The 20248-nt window shown below is 41.1% G+C and overlaps 1 protein-coding gene across 6 annotated transcripts in view; it reads right to left on the bottom strand.

Moving 5' to 3' along the window:
* Positions 1-4774: 4774 nt before the first annotated feature.
* Positions 4775-20248, bottom strand: part of LOC106901295 (ankyrin repeat domain-containing protein 26-like) — a 57735-nt gene continuing 42261 nt past the window's right edge. For 3 of the 6 annotated variants that reach the window (XM_014963865.1, XM_014963864.1, XM_014963861.1), the window contains 8 exons: positions 19387-19521; positions 18226-18338; positions 17663-17804; positions 15692-15973; positions 14821-15056; positions 13821-14067; positions 7824-7869; positions 4775-6370 (listed from right to left, as the gene is read on the bottom strand). In XM_014963865.1, the coding sequence (XP_014819351.1) occupies positions 6222-6370; positions 7824-7869; positions 13821-14067; positions 14821-15056; positions 15692-15973; positions 17663-17804; positions 18226-18338; positions 19387-19521 (1350 nt within the window). In that variant the 3' untranslated portion in view covers positions 4775-6221. The remainder of the gene's footprint in view (positions 6371-7823; positions 7870-13820; positions 14068-14820; positions 15057-15691; positions 15974-17662; positions 17805-18225; positions 18339-19386; positions 19522-20248) is intronic. The other 3 variants (XM_014963863.1, XM_014963862.1, XM_014963866.1) reach the window with 1 other exon arrangement.

Genomic DNA, 20248 nt, shown 5'->3' on the forward strand with positions numbered 1-20248 from the left:
AGAGTGGCCAGCTCAGTTCTCACAGCTCTGATGGGGACTGTGGGCAGTAGCTCGGCCTTGCCAAGACGCAGCCTGCTCAGAAGCAAAGTTCTGTCTAAAACCTTAAAACTGACAGCTGTGGAGTTTGCTTTACCTTCATGCATAGATACCAGCAATGTGAAGCTTTTCAGAGCTGTGTTTTTTGTCTTACACTCGAATTTTGTTTGAATTTCTGCACCAAATTTTTCTTCAATTTGATGCCATTGGTTTTGATCTGGGTTTGAAAAAAGCATCTTTTGGATGTACTGGTGAAGGGATCAAAGACAGGAGACCCAGTCAGAAAGTCAGAAAGGTTTCTCAGGGTACGTGAAGAGCCCTGCTGAGAGGGTAAGAAAAAGGGGTCATAGTCCATAGTGTTCTTGGAAGCTGTCTTTTCCTGTTAAAAGCCTTGATATAGATAAATAACAGGTGATGTTCAGTAAAATCCAATGAGTCCTTGCAGAGTAATAAACCAATTTTACAAAAAAGAGCAGGGCAGAGAAAGGTGATGCTAAGGACAAAAGGAAGTAACGATGAATTGGAGGTAATTGTCATATTCCATGAAGTTTCCTGCGTTGCCCTAGGTTGGTCACTTCCTCCTTTTGTTTGTTTCATAGAGATCTTGGAGTTAAAGGACAAGTCTTACCTAGTACTGGAAAAGGATGCCTCCAGTGACATGACCGAGCTGGCTTCTGAAGAGGTTAATTGTATTCATTGATGTGCATGAAGCAAGGCAGAAGCCACCTTCTGTGCTCCACAACTTTCCTAGGTGCAAAGTGCAATTTCCCTGTGAAATGCCTCCATGTCCACTTCGCATATTTGCAAGCAAAGTTCTTCAAATATTACTTGGCTCATAGGCAGTTACTGGATTGAAAGAGCAGGGATTCTGTTTTGAGGGCTTACTCTGACAGTGGAGAATTTCTGTCTGACTCAAGCTTTGCTGTCAGCTCCGGCCTGTTACCCTTAATCCCTGGAGTTAGTGTTTATTCTTCAATCCATTTCATAAGTAAAGCACCTGAGACATACCAAACGCTGTGCTAGAGCTGAAGATGAAATAGGGGTGGTTTGTGTGGTAGATTTATGTCATGGCCATTGCCATACTACTTTCATAGCAGATGTACCAGATCTGTGTGCTTGAGCAGGTGCTTTGTACCCGTCATAACATAATTCCACCTCTTACCCTCTGCTGCGTGCGGCTGTGCTCTACAAAGAGTTTTATTCTGCAGATTCATACAGAAATGATCCTAAATACCAGGGTTGTGCTCTCCGTGCATTGGTAAGAAAGGATTTAATTTATTCCACAGTTGATGTCACAAATACCAAGCCCTGAGCTGTTGTTCCTTTAGGAATTAAATGACAACAACCATGAAGGCACTTCTCAAGAAGGTAGAAACCTCAGTTTAAAGAGACTCAGAAACTACAAACGTGAGTTGTGCAAGTGAAACATCATGATGGTTTGTGCTTGCCAGTTATATTTGGTCTATGGTACACTTTGGCACCATGTATGCAACTCTACTAATTTTTACTAATTCTGTTCTTATTTCTGCTTTTCAGTTGGGGAAACTGCAGTTTATTGATGAAAATAAGTCTGTGGATTATTATTTTTTTAGCTGAGAGTTCTTCAGTTGCAGATCCAGAAAAGCTGCATCATGTCAATCAGTCTTAGCTTCCCTGTTGCTTAAATAATAATGCCTACTTCATGTGTCAGGTATTCACAGACGAAAAACCACAAAACCCAGATGGTGGTATCTGGTCAGACCAAGCCTTGACGTCAGGGAGGGAAAACTTGTACCAGGCTTGGGTTAAAAACATGTGACAGAAGATAGTGAAGAGCCAGGCATTTGTCCTTGCAATTCTGTTCCCAATTGCCTCTTCCAGTGTGCTGTGTTCTGTCTTGGGGTCCTTTTTAGGGGCCTTTCTTTTACAGTAATTTTTACAGTAATAGCAGAAATGTTGACATTTCTTCCAGTAGCAGCGTTTTCACTGAAGAAAATAAAAGCTCCACTGATGAAGGTGGAAATCAACGCTGAAAGACAATAGCATTCAGACTTGTGCCAAGAACTACTCGCAGGCACTAAAAGCCTGACCTTATCTAGGAGCGTAATCCCTTCCTTCCTGGAGCTTTGCAGCACGTTCCAGGAACTCTGGAACTTGCGTTGAACAAGGTGCTGCTGCCGTTCAGGCTGACATCAGTACCGCTGCCACCGGCTGCCAAGAAATTTCACTCCGGCCTGAACTTCTTGCCTGCTACTTGCACTTCTAGATAAAAGGTGTTTGTTACTCAAGGGAGCACAAGGGCATGTGCATGTACTGGTTTTGTCCACCAAAACATCTTTAATGGTTCTCCTGCCATCTACCTTTTGTTTTATACTCTAGATTTATCTTATCTTTCTTTTACTTAGTGTTGTTGCTCTCAGCGGTGATGATTATGGTGCTGTGCATGGAAATTATACACGTGGAGAAATCAAAGAAGCTGGGTTTGAAGCAGTGAAATCCATAAAAAAAACCCAGAAGTTGAGCAGGATAAAAACCCATTGAGCATGGACAAAGTTAGGTTTTACAGCAGTGCTCATTGTAGCGCAGTTCTCTTTAACACAGATACCATTACTGTGCATGGCATTCATATGATGAGAAATACTGAGGAATTGGGAGAAAACATTCTCTACTCAAAACTATTTTAAGACACTAGAATTTCATATGGAAGCTTCCTATCCTAAAATAGTATTTTTCAATTACGGTTCTTGCTTTGGATTTTTGTGCTGAAGTCTTTGGGAATTCTCAGTTATATAATTTCAGACTTAACTCTGCTTATGATGCGGATGGAAACCTGTGTGCAGATGAACGCTGTGGTGTTTCTGCAAACTGGCCAGAGTTGCTGGTGGCGTGTGGCAAGGCTCTGCAGTGTTTGCACTGATGGAACATGCAGGTGATGTACTGTCCTCGCTTATAGGGAACAGAATGTCAAAGTTGTATTCAAAGCAACGTGAATGCAAAAGATCAGGAAAAAACACACAGTGATAAAAACTTCAGCTATTTACAACCTATTGACATTCAGTTTATAGCATTTCCAATGAACAAAACCAATTCTTGCCAACTACCACCTAAAAACCACTTCATCTCTACCATTTCAGGTACACAGACTGGATTTACAGGAGTTTTGCAGCGAGTTGCAGCGCTGAACAGAAGCCAAGGGAGGAAGTGATAATGGCTGAGGAGCTGATGCTGATTGAAAATGTGTGATGCTGAGGAGGAAATATCACACAATAGAACCTCAGTTAGATTGGAAATAGATTTCAAAACCAGGGCACATTAAGATGTAAACAGTCAATAGGAGTGGGGCCCGCCTTGCTCTGAACAATTAGGTCATTAGCAGCAGGAGTGTGCAGGATGATTTCCATGATTAAACTGCAAGTGCAGAACGCGTGAAAGTGCGCGCTCCTCAGCGCCAAAGGGAAACGGCTTTCTTGCTTTCTGCCGTGTTCCTTCTGCTCCTTGTCCCAGCTCATCCTGGATACAAGAGTCAGGCGTAAGGGCAGCTTAAGTCTAGGAAGTGCAAATGCTCAAGGTCTTATGCAAAGGCAGGGTTAAGATTCTTTTGTGTAACTCTAACGAGGTAGGATCGCCCTCTGGAATTGCACTTCTGACTTTCAAGGCTGCCACCCTGAAAAGTTGTCAGCTCACATTCGATAATTGTCAGGATGTGAGCTGAAGTGGTGTCTGATGAGAAATGGAACAATTCAAATATTTGGTAGAGTTAGCTATTGTTATAATTTAAGCACTGATTGTTATGTAGGTGAAGGGGATGGCTCCCTTTTTTATCCAGAGACGAGTTTAACGTCTTGCATAGTTTATAACATCCACCAAGTAGTTTTGAATTTTATGCTTCAGCCAGTGCAGAAGGTTGGCTTATTGACAGACAGACTTCAGTCTGGGAGTCATGCTGTTTTATTTGTGGATAAGACATGTTTGATGCTCTACAACCACACTGTGTATGCCAGGAGTTTGGGGTTTGGTTGTAATTATACTTTTTCTGAGTTTCAACAGCAAAGTGCGGATGCCAGCAGAACTGCCCTTTGCTGAAGGGGAATTGCCAGGCTGCCCCACTGCTCATGCCACACTCCCAACACACAGATGGACCCAGAGCAAAGCCCTCCATCATCGTGGGCCTTGAAGCAGCTGAGCATTATTTATGAAAGCCCGTGCTCTGCCACAGACCACCTCAGCCTTTGGAACTTAATGAAGCAAGAAACCTCTAAGATGACAAAGGTTCTACTATAGGACCAAGAAAGGGTTAATCAGTGAAGATAATGTAGACATAAGGAAGTACAGGTAAGTTGCAAAAGCCAGTGATGGCTGGGTAACTGCTCTCCCTCTGTCCACTGAATGACTCGCATCATTGTGAAGGACTATCAGATGGGCATGGCATGATTTCCCCCTTTGCAAACCCATGTTGACTCCTCCCTGTCACCCACCACCTTCTGCTGCCCAGACCACAAGAAGGACTGCTCTGAAATATAGTAAGAGTCTGGGAACTGGTTGTTAGCAATACCTCAGCTCTAGTCCAGTATCCTAACAGAACTGTGCTCCAAGCCTCCCTGGATGAAAAAGGCACAGACACATCCTGGCCCCCAGGACGAGCTGAAGATGCAGCCATGAACAGAGCTGAAGTGAGCAGAGGAGAGCTCTGGAGAGTTATATGAGCAGGGAACAGGCTGGAAAGCAAAGTCATGGAGGGGAACAATAAAACAAAGACATGTACTAGATTACAAAGTTTATTAAATATCAATGGAATATCTGGAATTAAATACAGTGTATATTAACTTCACAAAAATGTAGTCATATAAAAATAGTGTCACAGCAGCATTCATTGCTTTCCTCACCGCCTGTTAACTCAAGTCCTTGAATTAGTGGGTAAAATCCCCAAACTTTTCCAGTCGTAATTCACTGCAGTACAACCATTCTTACTTTTCCCAGAATTGGGACTTTTTCTGCAATCTTCTGATTGCTAGTGACTTTTGCAGACAGGAAATGACAACTGCAGATTTTCAGTAACAACAGGTACCCCCTTGAAATAAGAAAAACTGTTTGTTTTGTTGACACGAATGTCCCACAACACTGGCTAACATTTGGGCTACAGCCACCATATCATCAGCTGATAGCAGCAACAAAAACATTGGCTGTCCTATCTCACAAGTACTGAGGAGACTGAAAGTTGATATATTAACATTCCTTCTTTCCCACCCCCCCCTACAAAGTGTTTCAGGTGCACCACTGGTGTTGATGTAGGAACTGCAAAGGTATAAAGTTGCAGCAATTTTTAATACAAAAATCAACATGAATACCATGAGGTACCATGAGGGCACAAAATGAAACACGGAAGGTTCCGTCTGAACATCAGGAAACGCTTCTTTACTGTAAGGATGACCGAGCACTGGCACAGGTTGCCCAGGGAGGCTGTGGAGTCTCCATCCTTGGAGATACTCAAAAGCCAACATGGTCCTGGGTAACCTGGGCTCTAGGTGGTCTTCCTTGAGGAGGGGGGTTGGACCAGATGACCTCCAGAGGTCCCCTCCAACCTCACCCATTCTGTGGTTCTGTGATACAAAACAAACATGCCAAAAAGACCACGTAACAACTTTCTTGGCACTACTATACACTCACAGTAATTTTAAACCGAAGGTGAATAAAGTGACAGCAATGTAAAGTGCCCCATTCTCCAGCTTGAACACTGGTAAAGCTTAATCAGCAGAAATATTCACTGCATCAGGATTGAAGCAATGGACTCAAAGCACATAAAATAATGTCCTAAGCATTAAAATAACACTGGAAACATGAAAAACACATGGAGTGAAAGAATTAAACAGAACAAAGGGAATGCTTTTGTTAAAACAGAGAACACGAGCGGAGCAAAATAATGCATCTACCTTAGTAAGAAACGTTTTGACAGTTCTGTCAAGCTCAAGAATCAAGATTAGTCAATCTGCTACTCAGAAAAAATAGATATGGTTCTTATTGTGAGTGCAAAATAAAACAACTATGCATCAATAAACAGGTAAGTGCAATGTGCTTGACATCCATTTAATTGAGTTAGAATTTATATTCAGACTGCAATAAACACATTTTCACATCTGAACTGTGGGATGGGAAACCATAGACGCACAATGTAAACAAAATGACTTCCAAACTTTTCCCTAGTATTTTGTTCAAATCAAATAATTTTTGGTTAAAACATCACGGTACTCCTGTATTGCCCTGCAAAGGGGATCTTGGTCAACAAGGAAATTTTTTGAAGATCCATCAGTAGATACCATGGGAGAAGCTCCAGGAGATCCAGTTTCAAGTTCAGCAGTGGCTAGGGAAGAAGAGAGACAAGATTCCTGGTGTTACTTTTACAGTAGACAGGGCCAAATAAGTCACTGTAAAAACATTGTGGGTAACTGGAGTGACTGCAATCTGGAACAAGGTGTAAAAAATTCCAAGGGAACATAACACCGAAAGGGCTAGACACAAAGGAAGAAACACATTTTTTCCACGTTTCCTTATCAGTCAACAGTATTTCTAAAGCTCGTGAAAGAAATTCCAGAGGCTACACACTGAACATCTTCAGGGAATCCACAAATGACTCCTGCTTATTCCAGTGCTAAATTTAGTCCCCTGCAGGCCTCTTCAACCTCAAGTGTCTGTTTTCCTTAAACGTTCAAACCAGTGATTTATTGGAACACTACTCCTAAAAACCAGCATCTGCATTTGCTGTGAGAAACTTTAAAAGAATCTGTCTGTGAAAACACAAACACCTTTGCAGTCAGGCCAGGACAACTTTTCCAGCCTGGCACCTTCTCTGAGGGGCGTCTTTATAACTCGTTCTGGCAAAACCCTCTTTCCTCCATGAGAACACATACTCAATGAAAGCAAACCCACCTTTGCCATCTTTCTCCAGTCACCTCTTTCCGACAATGTCCCCAAACCAAACACACTCTATGACTCCTAGCAGATGTGCAGTTATGTTCAGAATGCACACGAGTGCAATGCAATGGCTTTGTGTCCATTCAGACACATAGAAAGAGCTATCAAGCTGCAGGTGAACACTCTGTAGGATTAAAAACATACAGGAACAGAAAGAAATGCACTCAGGGGCTACCTGCTTTGAAAAAGTACCAGTCCCTGCAAAGTGGTGACTCGGAAGGAACAATTACCATGGAATAGATGGAATTCTACTTTGGACACCTGACATGTTATAGAGCATGATTTATGCTATGTTTTACAAGCATTCAACTCATGTTTCCCTAAAGACTACTGAATTATCTTTTCCTAAAGAAAGGACACCTTTTGTCACTGCTTATATTCTTCTTGCTCATTCAAAAAGACTGTAACATATAAATTACAAATATAAGCAACAAATAAGAGACATAGCAAAAATCAAGAACTAACAGCAGAGAATGTGTACAGTATGGTTTAGTGCTGAATGCAATCAATGTACATGGAAGGCGAAGTGATGGCTGAAGTCCTTAAACATCTTATCTTAGGACTTTTCTGGTTTTATGTTCATGCTTGAGGATTAATTCTAGTGAAAGAGGACTTCAGCTTAAGCCACATGCACATGTGTTGGGGAAAAATGGGTTAGTTTTCTTTGCGCTTGCTTTTTTTCAGGCAACTGCTTAACATTCTACACAATATTTCGGCAAGAAGGAATTTTTCACATTCAAGAAAGCTAGCATAGAACCCCCTGTGCTTAGCACAGGAACTTGACAGCTTTCAAACTGGTATTTTCAAGAATTAAGAACAGTAATTAATTAAGAACACATTACCCTGTTCAAGTTCTTTAGTGATTTTTTCATCCAGTTCCCGCCGTACCTAGAATTATACAGAAAATATACAGTTAATATTTTAACAGTTACATTTTTGTAATATTAACCTTCTAAGACATTCTTAAAACCCACACATAACATGTCATAAAAACTAAAAAGATCAACCCAAAGAGAAACATCTTGTTTTAGGACTTGATTTTTAATGAAGAGAACTTCTTGGTTAGCCAGGCTGCAGTATTCTCATTGCTGAGCAACGTTAAGTGTAGCACAAAATCTGTAACTCACCAGCTGATTTATAACCAGGCATTTAAAAAACATACAGGAAGAAAGCACAGTAAAGTTATTACAGCGAAGGTATGGCTAAATTTTATCATCAAATACCATTTAGCTAACCCTCTGCTCATGTGAGATAAGCACAGATGCCACCCATAAGGACAAATTCAGGCTGACTTCTGCAACTTCATAAAAGAAGAGGTGCAAGAGCAGCTGCTGCAAGATTTGACATATACCATAATATAGAAAACAGCATGCACCAATATTCTTCTTTTCTCTAACTTGAGATGGAAAATTCAAAGAGCACCTACAGATCACGCCAAGATTTTTCTTTACTGTTACTGCAAATACCATGGCACATATATATAAAAATATAAAAACACACACTTTTTTTCTTGTGAACTTTGTAATAAGAACAGATGGCAACAACTACAGCTTTGACACAGCGCGTGCTGTGGGTTTCATTATGCAACTAAAACCAGCTTGGATCACCAGAAAGGAGCACTTACTCCTTTCTCCCCTAGAAGATGGTTATTGCTACCAATAACATTATTCTCACTTATGATTCTGACTTCAAAATCTTCATAAGAAATCAGATCTTTTGAAGAGTTGTAGCCCAAGTACTATATGCTGTTGTTTACATTTGATGATACTTGTGACTCCTACATTTTTTCCATCAAGCCTGCGACACACAGAAGTGATTTCCAAAACAGACACCATACAGCTTCCAGGCCTATGACAACCACAAAGATGCTGAAGGGCTCGGACCATGTGGAGAGGCTGATAGAGCTGCCACTGTTTCTTTACTGAGAAAGCTCAGGGGGACCTTATCAATGTGTATTAATACCTGCTGGGAGGAGTAAAGAAGAGAGAGACAGACTCTTCTCAGTGGTGCCAAGTAAAAGAACAAGAGGAATAGGCACACATTGCAATAGAGGAAAATTAATTTTAACAGAAGACTTTTTTTTTTTTAACTTTTTTTTTTTTAAATGTAAGTGTGGTCAAACACTGAAACAAGTGGCCCAGAAAATGTTGTGGAGTGTCCAGCCTTGGAGATGCACAAAACTTGGCTGGACATAACCCTGAGCAACCTGCTATGGCTGACCCTGCTTTAAGCAGGGGTGGGGTTGGACTAGATGATCTTCAGAGGCCCCTTGCACCCTCACCCATTCTGTGATTCTCCAATATTAGTACTGAATGCCTGGGGGAATAAGTATCTATTTTATGAAACAAGCAGGCTCACCTAGCAACACACCACCACACCAGCTACAAAATAGAACTGAAACACTGCACAATGCACTCAACACACCATAGAGAGCAAGAGCCTCAGGAAGAGAAGCCCTCTGCATGCCCTCACAAGAGGAGCAGTAACTGGCAATAGATCCACGGGCCAAAGAAGCAGGACCATAAACCACCAAAGTGGAGAGAAGGGCCCTCTCTCCAGGGCTGCAGGGATAGCTGCGACCAAATTCACCAGCTCCTCCAGAAGAACCACCACTCAGTGGTATTTTGTTGGAATAGTCTATGCCTTCACAGCTAGAAGAAGGGAGCATGGAGTTGAAAGAATAGAAAAGGACCCCCCAAATCCCCAAACCTCTAATTGTTTAAGAGCTGGTACAAGCAGCACCAAAATCCTGTGGAGAAAAGACCCCCTAACACATGAAATAAGACATAGGTAACAGAGAAAAACCAGGCAAACTAATGCCTAGACCAAAAGATGACCCCAAACCAGGACCAATTCTAAGCAGCAGTAATTGAGGTGTTAGAAGAAACCACCTTCCCTGGTTTCTGGAGCCTTCACAACGACCAGAAGGTCCAGAGGACCCTCTGCAACACGTGTGAATGAATCAAGAGAAGAAAAAGATCTTGTTTTCCTCTTATGCATTCCATGACCATCTGTGTGATTCTTATCCATGCCTAAGGAAAGAAAAACAGATGGAAGTAAAGCCAACACACTGATTTCTGAAAAGGGAACGAAGAGCCAGGCAAAACACACCTTTGAAGACTATAACTTGCCTCCACTGTTCTCCTTCTCCCCAGGCCCCTGGAAAAGGCATCACAGCTGACTATCCCAAACCTCCTGAGCTTCTCATCCCACTGTGCATCTCTTCAGGCACTAACATACTGGGTTCCCTGGCAGCAATCACCTTCTCAATAATTCTTTCAGAAAGCGGTGCTGACTTACTACTTACCCACATGGGTTGCTTGAGCATGGATCCTGTGGATCCTCTGTAATCTGGATCCTATAAGACTCCACGAGGGGATACTTAGAGTTTAGGACCTCAACTTCAGAACAGCACTGGCTCCCCAGACACAGCCACTCTCACTACCAAGAACTTTTTTGTTATCAGAAATGGCAAGGGTAAACCAGCCTACTTCTATAGTTTAAAGAAGTTCCATTATAACAGATTAAATCTGTACACTGTCATCTTACAGGTGGTTAACTACCACAGAACCCATAACATCACAAATACATAAAGCATGACAGGACTCGGCAGCGGTCATTCTTTCACTTGGACAAACTAACAAGTTCAAAGTATTTGCAGTATTAGGAAAATGTGAATGCATCAGTAAGTTTTAATCAAAACCTAAAAGCAAGAATAGACAGAACATTTCCAGCATAAAATACCACCCAACATTAAACAATACTGGCTACAAACCTTGTCATGTATCTGGCTGCAGAGAAGAGAGAGAAGAACAGATTTTTGATTAAGGAGCTGAAGAAGACAGAAAAATGGCCTTAAGTTCAAAGGTCTTCAGTGAGAAATAAGAACATGGCCTATATGGAAATGAAGTGAGTAAAAAAGCGAACAATACAAAGACTGCTACAATACAAGAGTGCAGATGGAAAAAAAAAAGCAGAAAAGGAACAGAAATTGAGAGATACAGTAGGAAGCAGACATTTCTTCTCACATAACGTAGGAAAACTGGTTTCATAAAACCACTAACTCACACTGGTTGCAGTGAGCAGAGCTCACTATTATTTTCTGTGTCAAGACACCCACATTCATTTTCACTAGCCTTTGGCACAGCTGTTAGGATTTAAGCTTGACATTTGTTAAACCTAACAAGAGGACTCCAGTCCCAAAATCTCCCCGCAGCACTTGCAGCCGACATTCCTTCCCTTAGTGTATGGACTAAGTCAGCAGTTTCCAAATTATCATACAGATACCACTAATAGTATCTCATATTTTTGTTTCACCTGCTTGATTTAATTGAGTTCTGGAGAGTTACATGCCAATTCATGAGCAATTTTGGAGTCAGTAGACTAGATCATAAAAATTCAAGACGACTTTGTCAAAGATATCTTTACTCCTGTAAAGGTTGGGCAATACTACACACATACATCCTTCTTATGACAAGTCCTACCATATTTCAGCCAATGTCCTTCCAGAATATAATGAACTAGTAGATGCTACAGTCACAGTTTTCAATTACATGCACTATTGCTAATTTCTTCCTTGTTACTGGAGCTCTAATAAAAATAAAAACAACCAAAAAACCCCAAAGACATTTGCATGTGATTGGGATTTTACTTGTTAATGAGCTTGTCTCAATACGAACTTTTTTATATTTTTCAAGATACTTTTGTACTTCCATTTCAAGGTTATTAATTTCTGTGGCATATATTTGATAAGCAGAAAGGATTTATACTGTAATGGAACTTACCTATTTATTTATTGATTTTAAATAAAATGCTCATTTTTTGCTGAGCTTGCAGCATGACCATCTTCAAAATGTAAGGCTACATGCATCATCACTGACATCCACTTCTCACGTTAAGTAGTGCTAGTGCTTTAGAAAAACTGTGAAATCTTTCAAGCCCTTAAAACTCCAAATTTTTTAGTTATGTGTAAAAGAAGCAACTGTGTCCACTTGCCAGAGGAGCACTTCTTCCTCTTGTTTGCAGTCAGCACCATTTACCAATTTTTTTTCCAACAGTTGTGTGGACAAAGAATACCAGCACTTTGAATAACAGCAATGTGAGGTATTTTCACCTTCTTGCTCCTGAAGCTATTTAAAAGCTTTTGCACAAACCAAGTTTGCATAAACATCCTCCTCTTCAGAATGGCACTTCCTCTACTTCAAATAGCCTTTCTCACCTTGAGGAAGCAACTGCAAGAACAGTTCTGCACAGAGAGCTTTGACTAAAAAAAGAAGTGAAAGAAGACTACCTGAGGCACACTGCAATTTAAGCTCCTTAACTCCCTGTCATTATGAGCTTTAGTGGCAGGAGCATTTGTAATCTCCAGCCAAGAAAGCACTGCTCAGCTTGAATTCAAAGGCAAGACAAATTCTGTAGAAGGGAACCAGGTTACTGGAAAAAAATCTGAGGCATAAATGAAGAAAACAGTGAAGTGAAGAAAAGGCTTAGTCAGCGAAACTCTTCCGTCTTTAAATAACCTGGTGAACAGCAGAGTACTAAGCAGCACAAATGGAAAAGTACTTCAAAAAAGACTAGAACTGTCATCTCTGAATTCCTTCCTCATACTTCAAGTTGTCTACTGGATGACACAGGACTCCTGCAGAAACGACAGCACAGACTGTGCATCTGGTAATTTTGCATTTGGAAACTGATCGAGATTCACCACCCACTGCTGTATGCAGAGGGATACAAGCTGGTTGTCCCTTTTGTTACTTCATGACTTAAAGCCTTATTTTCCAATTTAATCCTCTTTTTTAGATGAATATGTCAGGAATCCTGTACTTTCTGTTTCTCAGAGCTACAGTATGGCTTCAAACACTGTTAACAACATTCTGCACACAGTTGAGGAAACTTAAGCCACTTAGATGTCCTCTAGAAACTACTGCACCTCTGAGAGCTCTGCTCCTTTTTTCTGAAGGACTCTGAAAGAAAAGACCAGGTCTTAAGACTTTCCTGCATACATTGAACACTGAGTGACTTGAGGCTACAGACAGTTCCATTACAATTAATCTCAGTTGTTCCCTAACTAGTGATTACAGGAAGAAATATCAGGAAAGGATGTGCAGCTGGGTTTACAGAATCACAGAATATTCATGGTTGGGAGGGACCTTTGAGATCATCGAGTCCAGCCACAAAAACAAAAGAGACATCCCAAGACTTCCCAAGTAGTTAAATTTACCTTTTCACATAACACATAACAGGAACTACAAAACCAAATGCCTCCTTATGCACAGCATACACCCCGCACAGGAATATAATGAAGAAGTTACATGATCCCGTTCACATCATCCTATTTTTGAGGCATCCCTTTGTTGGTATTAATGTACTAAAACACGTTCCAGTGAAGAAACTGCTAGAATGAAGACAAGTGGAGAAGGAAAAGGTGTCTCAAAAATGCCTGCTGAGATTTTGCATCCATCATAAAGTTAGCTGTTTTAAATAGGTCATATATACTATACACTAAAATTTAACGAAGAGCTTCACTGGGAGCTTCCTATGCCACGGTATTCTTCATCATAGTTTCTCTTGTAAAAGGATGTAGTTACACAGTTCATTATTTAGATGTCAGTATTTTTTAGATTTGAGCACTCTTGGAAATTTGTACAACCTTGATGAGCAAAAGTCTTCACCCCTACCACATACAGCTGTGTACTGTTTTGAGGATTAGCAGTTGTTTTTGGCATATTAGACTGTATGGTTTGGAACTATAAATGGATTCTAACTTTAGGCTAAAAAGCATAACCATGCTTATGGTTACTCTTTAGCAATAGTCAGGAACAATATTTTAAAATGCTTACCTTGGCCACATAGGCTTCAACCCTGTTTCTTGACGATAATGCGTTCCCAGCTGGGCTTAGGAAGCTTCCTCCTAGACTTAGACTTCTGTTCAGTGCCAAATTGTTGCCAAGGTGTCCCAGTTCAGTTGAATACAGAACTGGACTTGCAGTCAGACCTCCAGTGACAATGCTGCTTGCAATTAGAGACTTGCTCCTATGGCGCTCCTGAAGGAGCTTAGCGTTGGCTTCTGCTACTTTCTCATTAGCTCTGAAACATTCAGAAGCATACAAGAATTATCTTTGGTCGTAACACTTTTGCAAAGTTACTTTCTAGGTCCTTGACTATTATCCAACTTCTGAAACTGGAAGGGATTAACAGCGTCCAAAACAAGAGCATCACTTGATCTGAGGTTTTTTGGAAAACTTATTTCTAAAAAGTCACACTACATGTAAAGAGCAGCAGGAGTTACCAACACTTCTGTGAATGGAATCTGTGAATGCCATGTGTTTACATGGCTTTTTCTGAAAGGTACCTCACCTGCAGAACAACTCTGGGCTACCTTCCCTTTCCCAAGAAAAGCTCAAAATTTAGACACAAGGCTAAAATAGAAGCCAAAAAAATTTTTTTTTTTTTTTTTTTTTTGCTTGGCAGGATCAAGTTCTGTTCCCTGAAGGGCCTATCCCTATTCAAGCAATACAGGAAAAAGAAATCTATCTTTTCTGCCATACACGGAATAAGATGAGGAGTTTTAGAGACTAGCAAAAAGGCTGCCTGTTGAAACACAATCAACTTAAAAAATACCCTATTAATACCATGCTCAGTGCTGTTACTACTGGAACAGTAAAGACAAATGAAGAGAGTTCTAATGAAGAGAAAGGGTCTTAAGGTACTTTCCTCACAAATATGCCATCTTATGCTTACATACATAATGCTGCCCAGATATAGAAGAGGGATTTCAGGAGGAAAATGCATAAGGAAAAAGCAGTATCTTATTACCACTCAAAAAAAGCATGGACTTACCTTTCCAGTTTATTTGCTAGGCATCTTCTAATTTTTACTTCCTCCAGATACAGCTCTTTGTATCTTTCCACTTCTGCCTGTGTGGATTCTTTTTGAAAAATACTGTCTTGTTGGGTATTTTTTATCCTGTCCAATTCACATTCAAGATCTCTAATTCTGTGTTTTAGCTGGTTTCTCAGTGAAGCATGATGACTGGCTCTTATTTGTTCTAATCTGTCCTGGGAAGCTGCCTGCGTCTGAAGCAGATAATACATTTTCAACTATTGCAAAGAAAAAGAGAACTCTCCTCACAAGTCAACTGCATATACCCAATTTCAAGCACGCAGCTTTACTCAGTGAGGCAACCATGCCTCCTCACTGCCATCAACAATCAAGGCAGAATTCTTTAAATTCAGAAAGAACCCCCCATCTTAGCACTATTATTCATCAAAGCTACTAACGAAAGAACACTGCTGCCTCTCTAGAACAGGACATAGAGAAAAGGATTCCTCGTCTCCACCCTTGCCCACCCCCCAACTTTGTTGACTTCTTTTCTGAGCACTTTTCCCTGTACAATGACAAAGCAGGACCTGTATGTCTGGCCACGACAACTCTAAGTCGCCATATCCATTCAAGGATGAACAGCAAGAACGAGACCAGGGGACAGCGATGCCCCCCTTCCCCCAAGAACTGCAAAATGGAAATCTACCTCAGGCAAGCTTTTGCTTCAGGAACCTGCAGGCACATTATACCCACAGAAGTTCAGCACTAACACACAGAATCAGGGACCCAGGGACAAAAAAAACAAACAAACAAAAAAAAAACCTTAAAAAATGATGACCACAACAAAAGTATATAATAGAGACTACAGAGATGTGAGCAATTCACTTACCTGCAGAAATAGATTGACTTCTTGTAGTTTTTGTCTTATTTCTTGTCCAGCTCGTTCTTCCATCTCTTTTTTATATTGTTCTATTTGGCTGTGATCCACCATGTTAGTCTCCAAACGATGCTTGAGGTTAGCCACCTCTTCCTTCAGCTGGCATTTGCTCTTCTCCAGTTTTTCATGGTTCCCACGCATGGTAGACAACTCTTCTCGCAAATCCTGATTTTGTGTTTCTAGCTGTATGCATTTTTTAGACTCTATCTCCAGCTGTTGAGAAAGTTCACCAACCTGTAGACAGAAAAAAAAAAAAAAGGAACTCGGATACAAAATGGGTCAATTCTGTGAGAACTGGTAAAGGTGTTGGTCACTGAGACAGTATTTATCATCTGCTGAATCAGTATTAAAAACAAAGTGAAACTAGGCTCTTCTTTTAAAACAAGAACAGCTTTCACATAACTTCTGATAGGATTCCTCAGGCTCCTAATCCTTTCTCAGGTCTTCTGCTCAGGTCACAGACCAAAAGGTACCAAGCTAGCAGCATTTCACCTATAGGGCTAAGTTGAAAAGCACTAGGGCTACTCTTCCGTGAGATGCTCATAAGCTCATGGACTATCAAGCACACGCATATCCAGCCACCTTCTGGTTTCATCAGAAACAACATGTAGGACGCTTAGGAAGAATTCTTCCATGCTGTCAACACAGTCAAAGCTTCATTACAGAACTGACAAGACAAGAAACAGATACTCTGGTTTTTTCCATTACATTAAAAGATGTCTAAATAGTGGTTCAGAACACAGCTTTTACAGTAGTGGTGGCAGAAAACGTATTCTCCCTAGGTCAAAGCTGCAGTTTATTTTCAAAAGTTTGCAAGAAATATGACTTTCAGCAGGTCCCTAAGGTCAAGTACAGCTCTGTTCTCCTCTCCCCCCCTGCAGAAAAATACCTTTCTATACCTACTGAACATAAAACATGATGTCTTGTCTTTTATTAAAAAACAGTGTGGAGGTAACTAGCATAGTAAACACTTGAGAGAGTCTCTAACAGAAAGTAGAAACTTTAGACTTATTAACAAACGCCTAATGTAATGCCCTTCCCTTTCATTCAAAATAACTCCTCTAACAGAAACCCCAAAATCCTACCAACTTTTGGACTAAAAATGAGCCACTGCAAAGGCAGTTGAGTCATTCTGCAGTACCTTTTTAGTATAAACATAGCTCTGAAATATGGCTGCTTTGGCAACAAATCTGAGTAATGGGCAGAGAAGTAGGCAAAAGTTTACATGCTACCAAACAGCCAGAGCAACCTCAAAAACCTTCTGGGAACTCTACTTCTGAGTCCTCGTGACAAGGGAGCTACTAGTGAGCAATAAGTTACAGAACTTTTTCTGCATCACTTCACTGCATTGTGCCCTGGGAAGCAACGACACTGTTTAGAAAAGCAAACCCTGATGTGCCTCCTGCTCAACTTAAGCCTGAGACAGGGCTCAAGGGCTGATCTTGGGCAAAGCCCTGACCCTCACCCATGGATGTGACATCCTGGTTGGACTGCAGACCTGCCCTTTGGACTGGCCTGGCGATCTGCACTCTTGGCTGAACCTGCTTACTGTCCCCAGACCTGTTCTGCTCTTCTTGGTGATGGCTTGTGGGACTGTTCCCTGGCCTGTAAGGTCACAGACTCTGCCAGCCTTGCTGTGACTCTTGGCTTGCCCTTCCTCTACAGAACAGCCTGCCCTTGATGTGGCCTTGGAGATACTACTTTGCACATAATGTTTTCATCTTTACCCATAATGATAAGCACATCGGTATTATAGTCACCTACTACTCTAACTGTAGAAGAAGCATCAAGAAATGGCAATCAATTCCAATATATAGCCAAGAAAAAAAATAATCAAAAACATGAAAAGCAGTATAGGGAAAGAGTAACACAGGTTTCAAAAGAACACCATCACCAAAAAAACCCAAACAAACCAGAGCTTACCTTTGTTCTTAATCTACCAACTTCATTGACCATTTCAGAATACCTGTTCTTCATTTCTCCCTGCAAATTAAGCTGGGACTCTCTCTCTCTCTCCTCACACATCCTTAGTTTCTTCACAGCTCTGCTCAGAAGCCTCTTCAACCTACACAACAAATTAGTCAAGAAAACAATGAAGCAAAGGAACTATCAGCCTTTTTCACATACTGTAAAATGAACAGGGCAGACATGGCTTGGTTCACCTTTAACATGCTTGATACACCAGGAATTACTGAGAAAAAACAGCATTCCTGTGCCACAAATCACTTGGAGGGTCCAAATTTCACCTGAAAAGAGGAATAAATGACTTCCTTCCAAGGAGAACTTCAGGGCAACCTGCATCTGCAGTTCATTTGGCAGCTATTGAAAACTATAGGCTCAGGCACAGAAGTGCCTTGCAAGAGGTAACATGAGGCTTGAATTTGCTCACAAACAGTTACATACTTACATATATACTTTTACGTTAAAGTTCAATAAAGCTTGACTTCTACTGAGGGATACCTCTTCGCTATACTAAAAAGCCATACCTCTTACAGTCTTTCTGCAGTTCGATGTTTCTTTTCATTTCTTGGTCCAGACGCAGTTCGACCGGGCGTTTCAACTCTACCAGCTTCTTCACTTTCTTTCTTTCACTCTCACACTTTCAAAATAGAAAAGATACATGATAAACACACAGCACAGGAACAGCATCTATGTGCAGCTACTATTCTCCACAGAAGAGGTGCAGTATGTCTGTACCTGTTAGCCAAGTTTCACAGAATGCAAAAGGACAGAATTCCTGAGAACTTTTCCTCACTTCAGGATTGACATTGGCCAATACCCAACTACAGAAACAAATATCCCCACTGAAGAAAAAGCCAGCCTCTTCTATTGCTTTAATGCAAAAAGGTGGAAAAGATGCTGGAGAACACTTTTGGAGGCTCCTCAGCTCATAGAAGGTTTTACGTAGATAGGCACATCATGGGAGAACATAGATTAATCTAAAGCTTTCAGGCAGGCTTCAATGACCAGCAGGCAGGGGCTTGTGGAGGAATTTGATCTTTTGAAGATCTTCGATGTTTTATTCCCCTTTGCCATTACCTTAATCTTCTTTGTGGGTATTTAATTATTCACATGCTGCTCTTCCTCTCGGTGTTTTCTCAGCCAAACTAGAGGAGAGCTGGCAGCTGTTTTGACTTTGTACTTCCCTTTTTCCTCTACAGAAAAGGAGAAAAGGGAAAGACTGCCCCTTGGAAACTAGCAGCAATTTCTTGTTTCCCAAGCAGTAGTTCATTTGCCCAGAATTCCTTCAGTACACTCTTCTGCAAATCTTTTAAGCTGCTGCTACCCTGAAAACATGCAACAGCTCCTCCATACATTCCACTGGAAACATGAAGCATTTTAATCCTGCCCAGAAACCAAGGGGTCAGAAGACAACCAGAAGGAATCCAAGAATGAGTAAGGCTGCAGTTCCCCACTTCTATGTGCTCAACTGAGCAAACTACACTGGGAACTCTTCCACTCCAGAATATACACAAATATACCCAGCTAGCTTTCATTTGCTTCCTGGATGATCCCCAAATGACAAGATACTCAGAGCCTGAATGGCAGGGATAACAGAAAAAGCCAAGTACATAAGAACTCAACAAAAAGGTGAACATGGTTCTCCTGGGTACTGGCTAAGCGTCTGGAGAATTTTCTGGGCTTACCTGTTCCAAGAGTTCAGCCTTTTCCCTGTCAAGTTGAGCGACGCGCTCTTCAAGGTGGAATCTTGACTTTAAGTGCTCTTCCCACATGCTGTGCGAGTCCTTCGATATCAGACCCAGCAGATTCTGATTTTGCATCTGTGAAAGCAACAGTGGCAAAATAAAAAGACTAAGGTGACTGAAAAGAGAGCACTGCAAACGAAAGCAGTAGCGCACACACAAAATCACCCTACAGCTTTCTTCCAAAGGTGTTCCAGAGTTCATAAGGATACATATTTCGTAACATAATAATTCCTCTAATGCTTAACACAGAAAATACCCTACCCTCACTGCTTCTGTAACAACTGTACATCTCCTGAGAGGAAGAAAATGTTTTCAAACCGGCAATGCTATTTATGCTTCTATCCAAAGGGACAAAGATTTGCCTAACAGAGGCATCTGAGTGGAACAGAACTTGCTGGTTCAGTTCAAGTATAAAGAATGCAAATTGACTAGATCTTTTTTTTCCCTAAAAGAATGCCATTAAATCTAAGTTGTCTACTGATCTCCAGGAAGTCATGAAAACCTTAGCACAAAGGTTTAGATAAAAAGTCCTTAAGGTGTACAATGTTCTCAAGTGTCTTTACAGAGTAGGTGAAATGCCGGGTCTTAGGACAGAAGCCAACATGGTCTCAAGGGCAAGCTCTGACAAAGCTGCAAAGATAATATGGATCTCCCAAATCTAGTCTCTTCTCTTATCTTTCAACTACAGATGTCTTCCCTGCCCACAACATCCATCTTATCCATCATCCGCTGTGGTTTAACTCCAGTAGGCAGCTAAGCAACACACAACCATTGGCTCCCCCCTGGTGGGACGGGGAAGAGA

The sequence above is a fragment of the Calidris pugnax genome, unplaced genomic scaffold (genome assembly GCF_001431845.1).
Source record: "Calidris pugnax isolate Ruff unplaced genomic scaffold, ASM143184v1 scaffold44, whole genome shotgun sequence".
NCBI classification, from domain to species: Eukaryota; Metazoa; Chordata; class Aves; order Charadriiformes; family Scolopacidae; genus Calidris; species Calidris pugnax.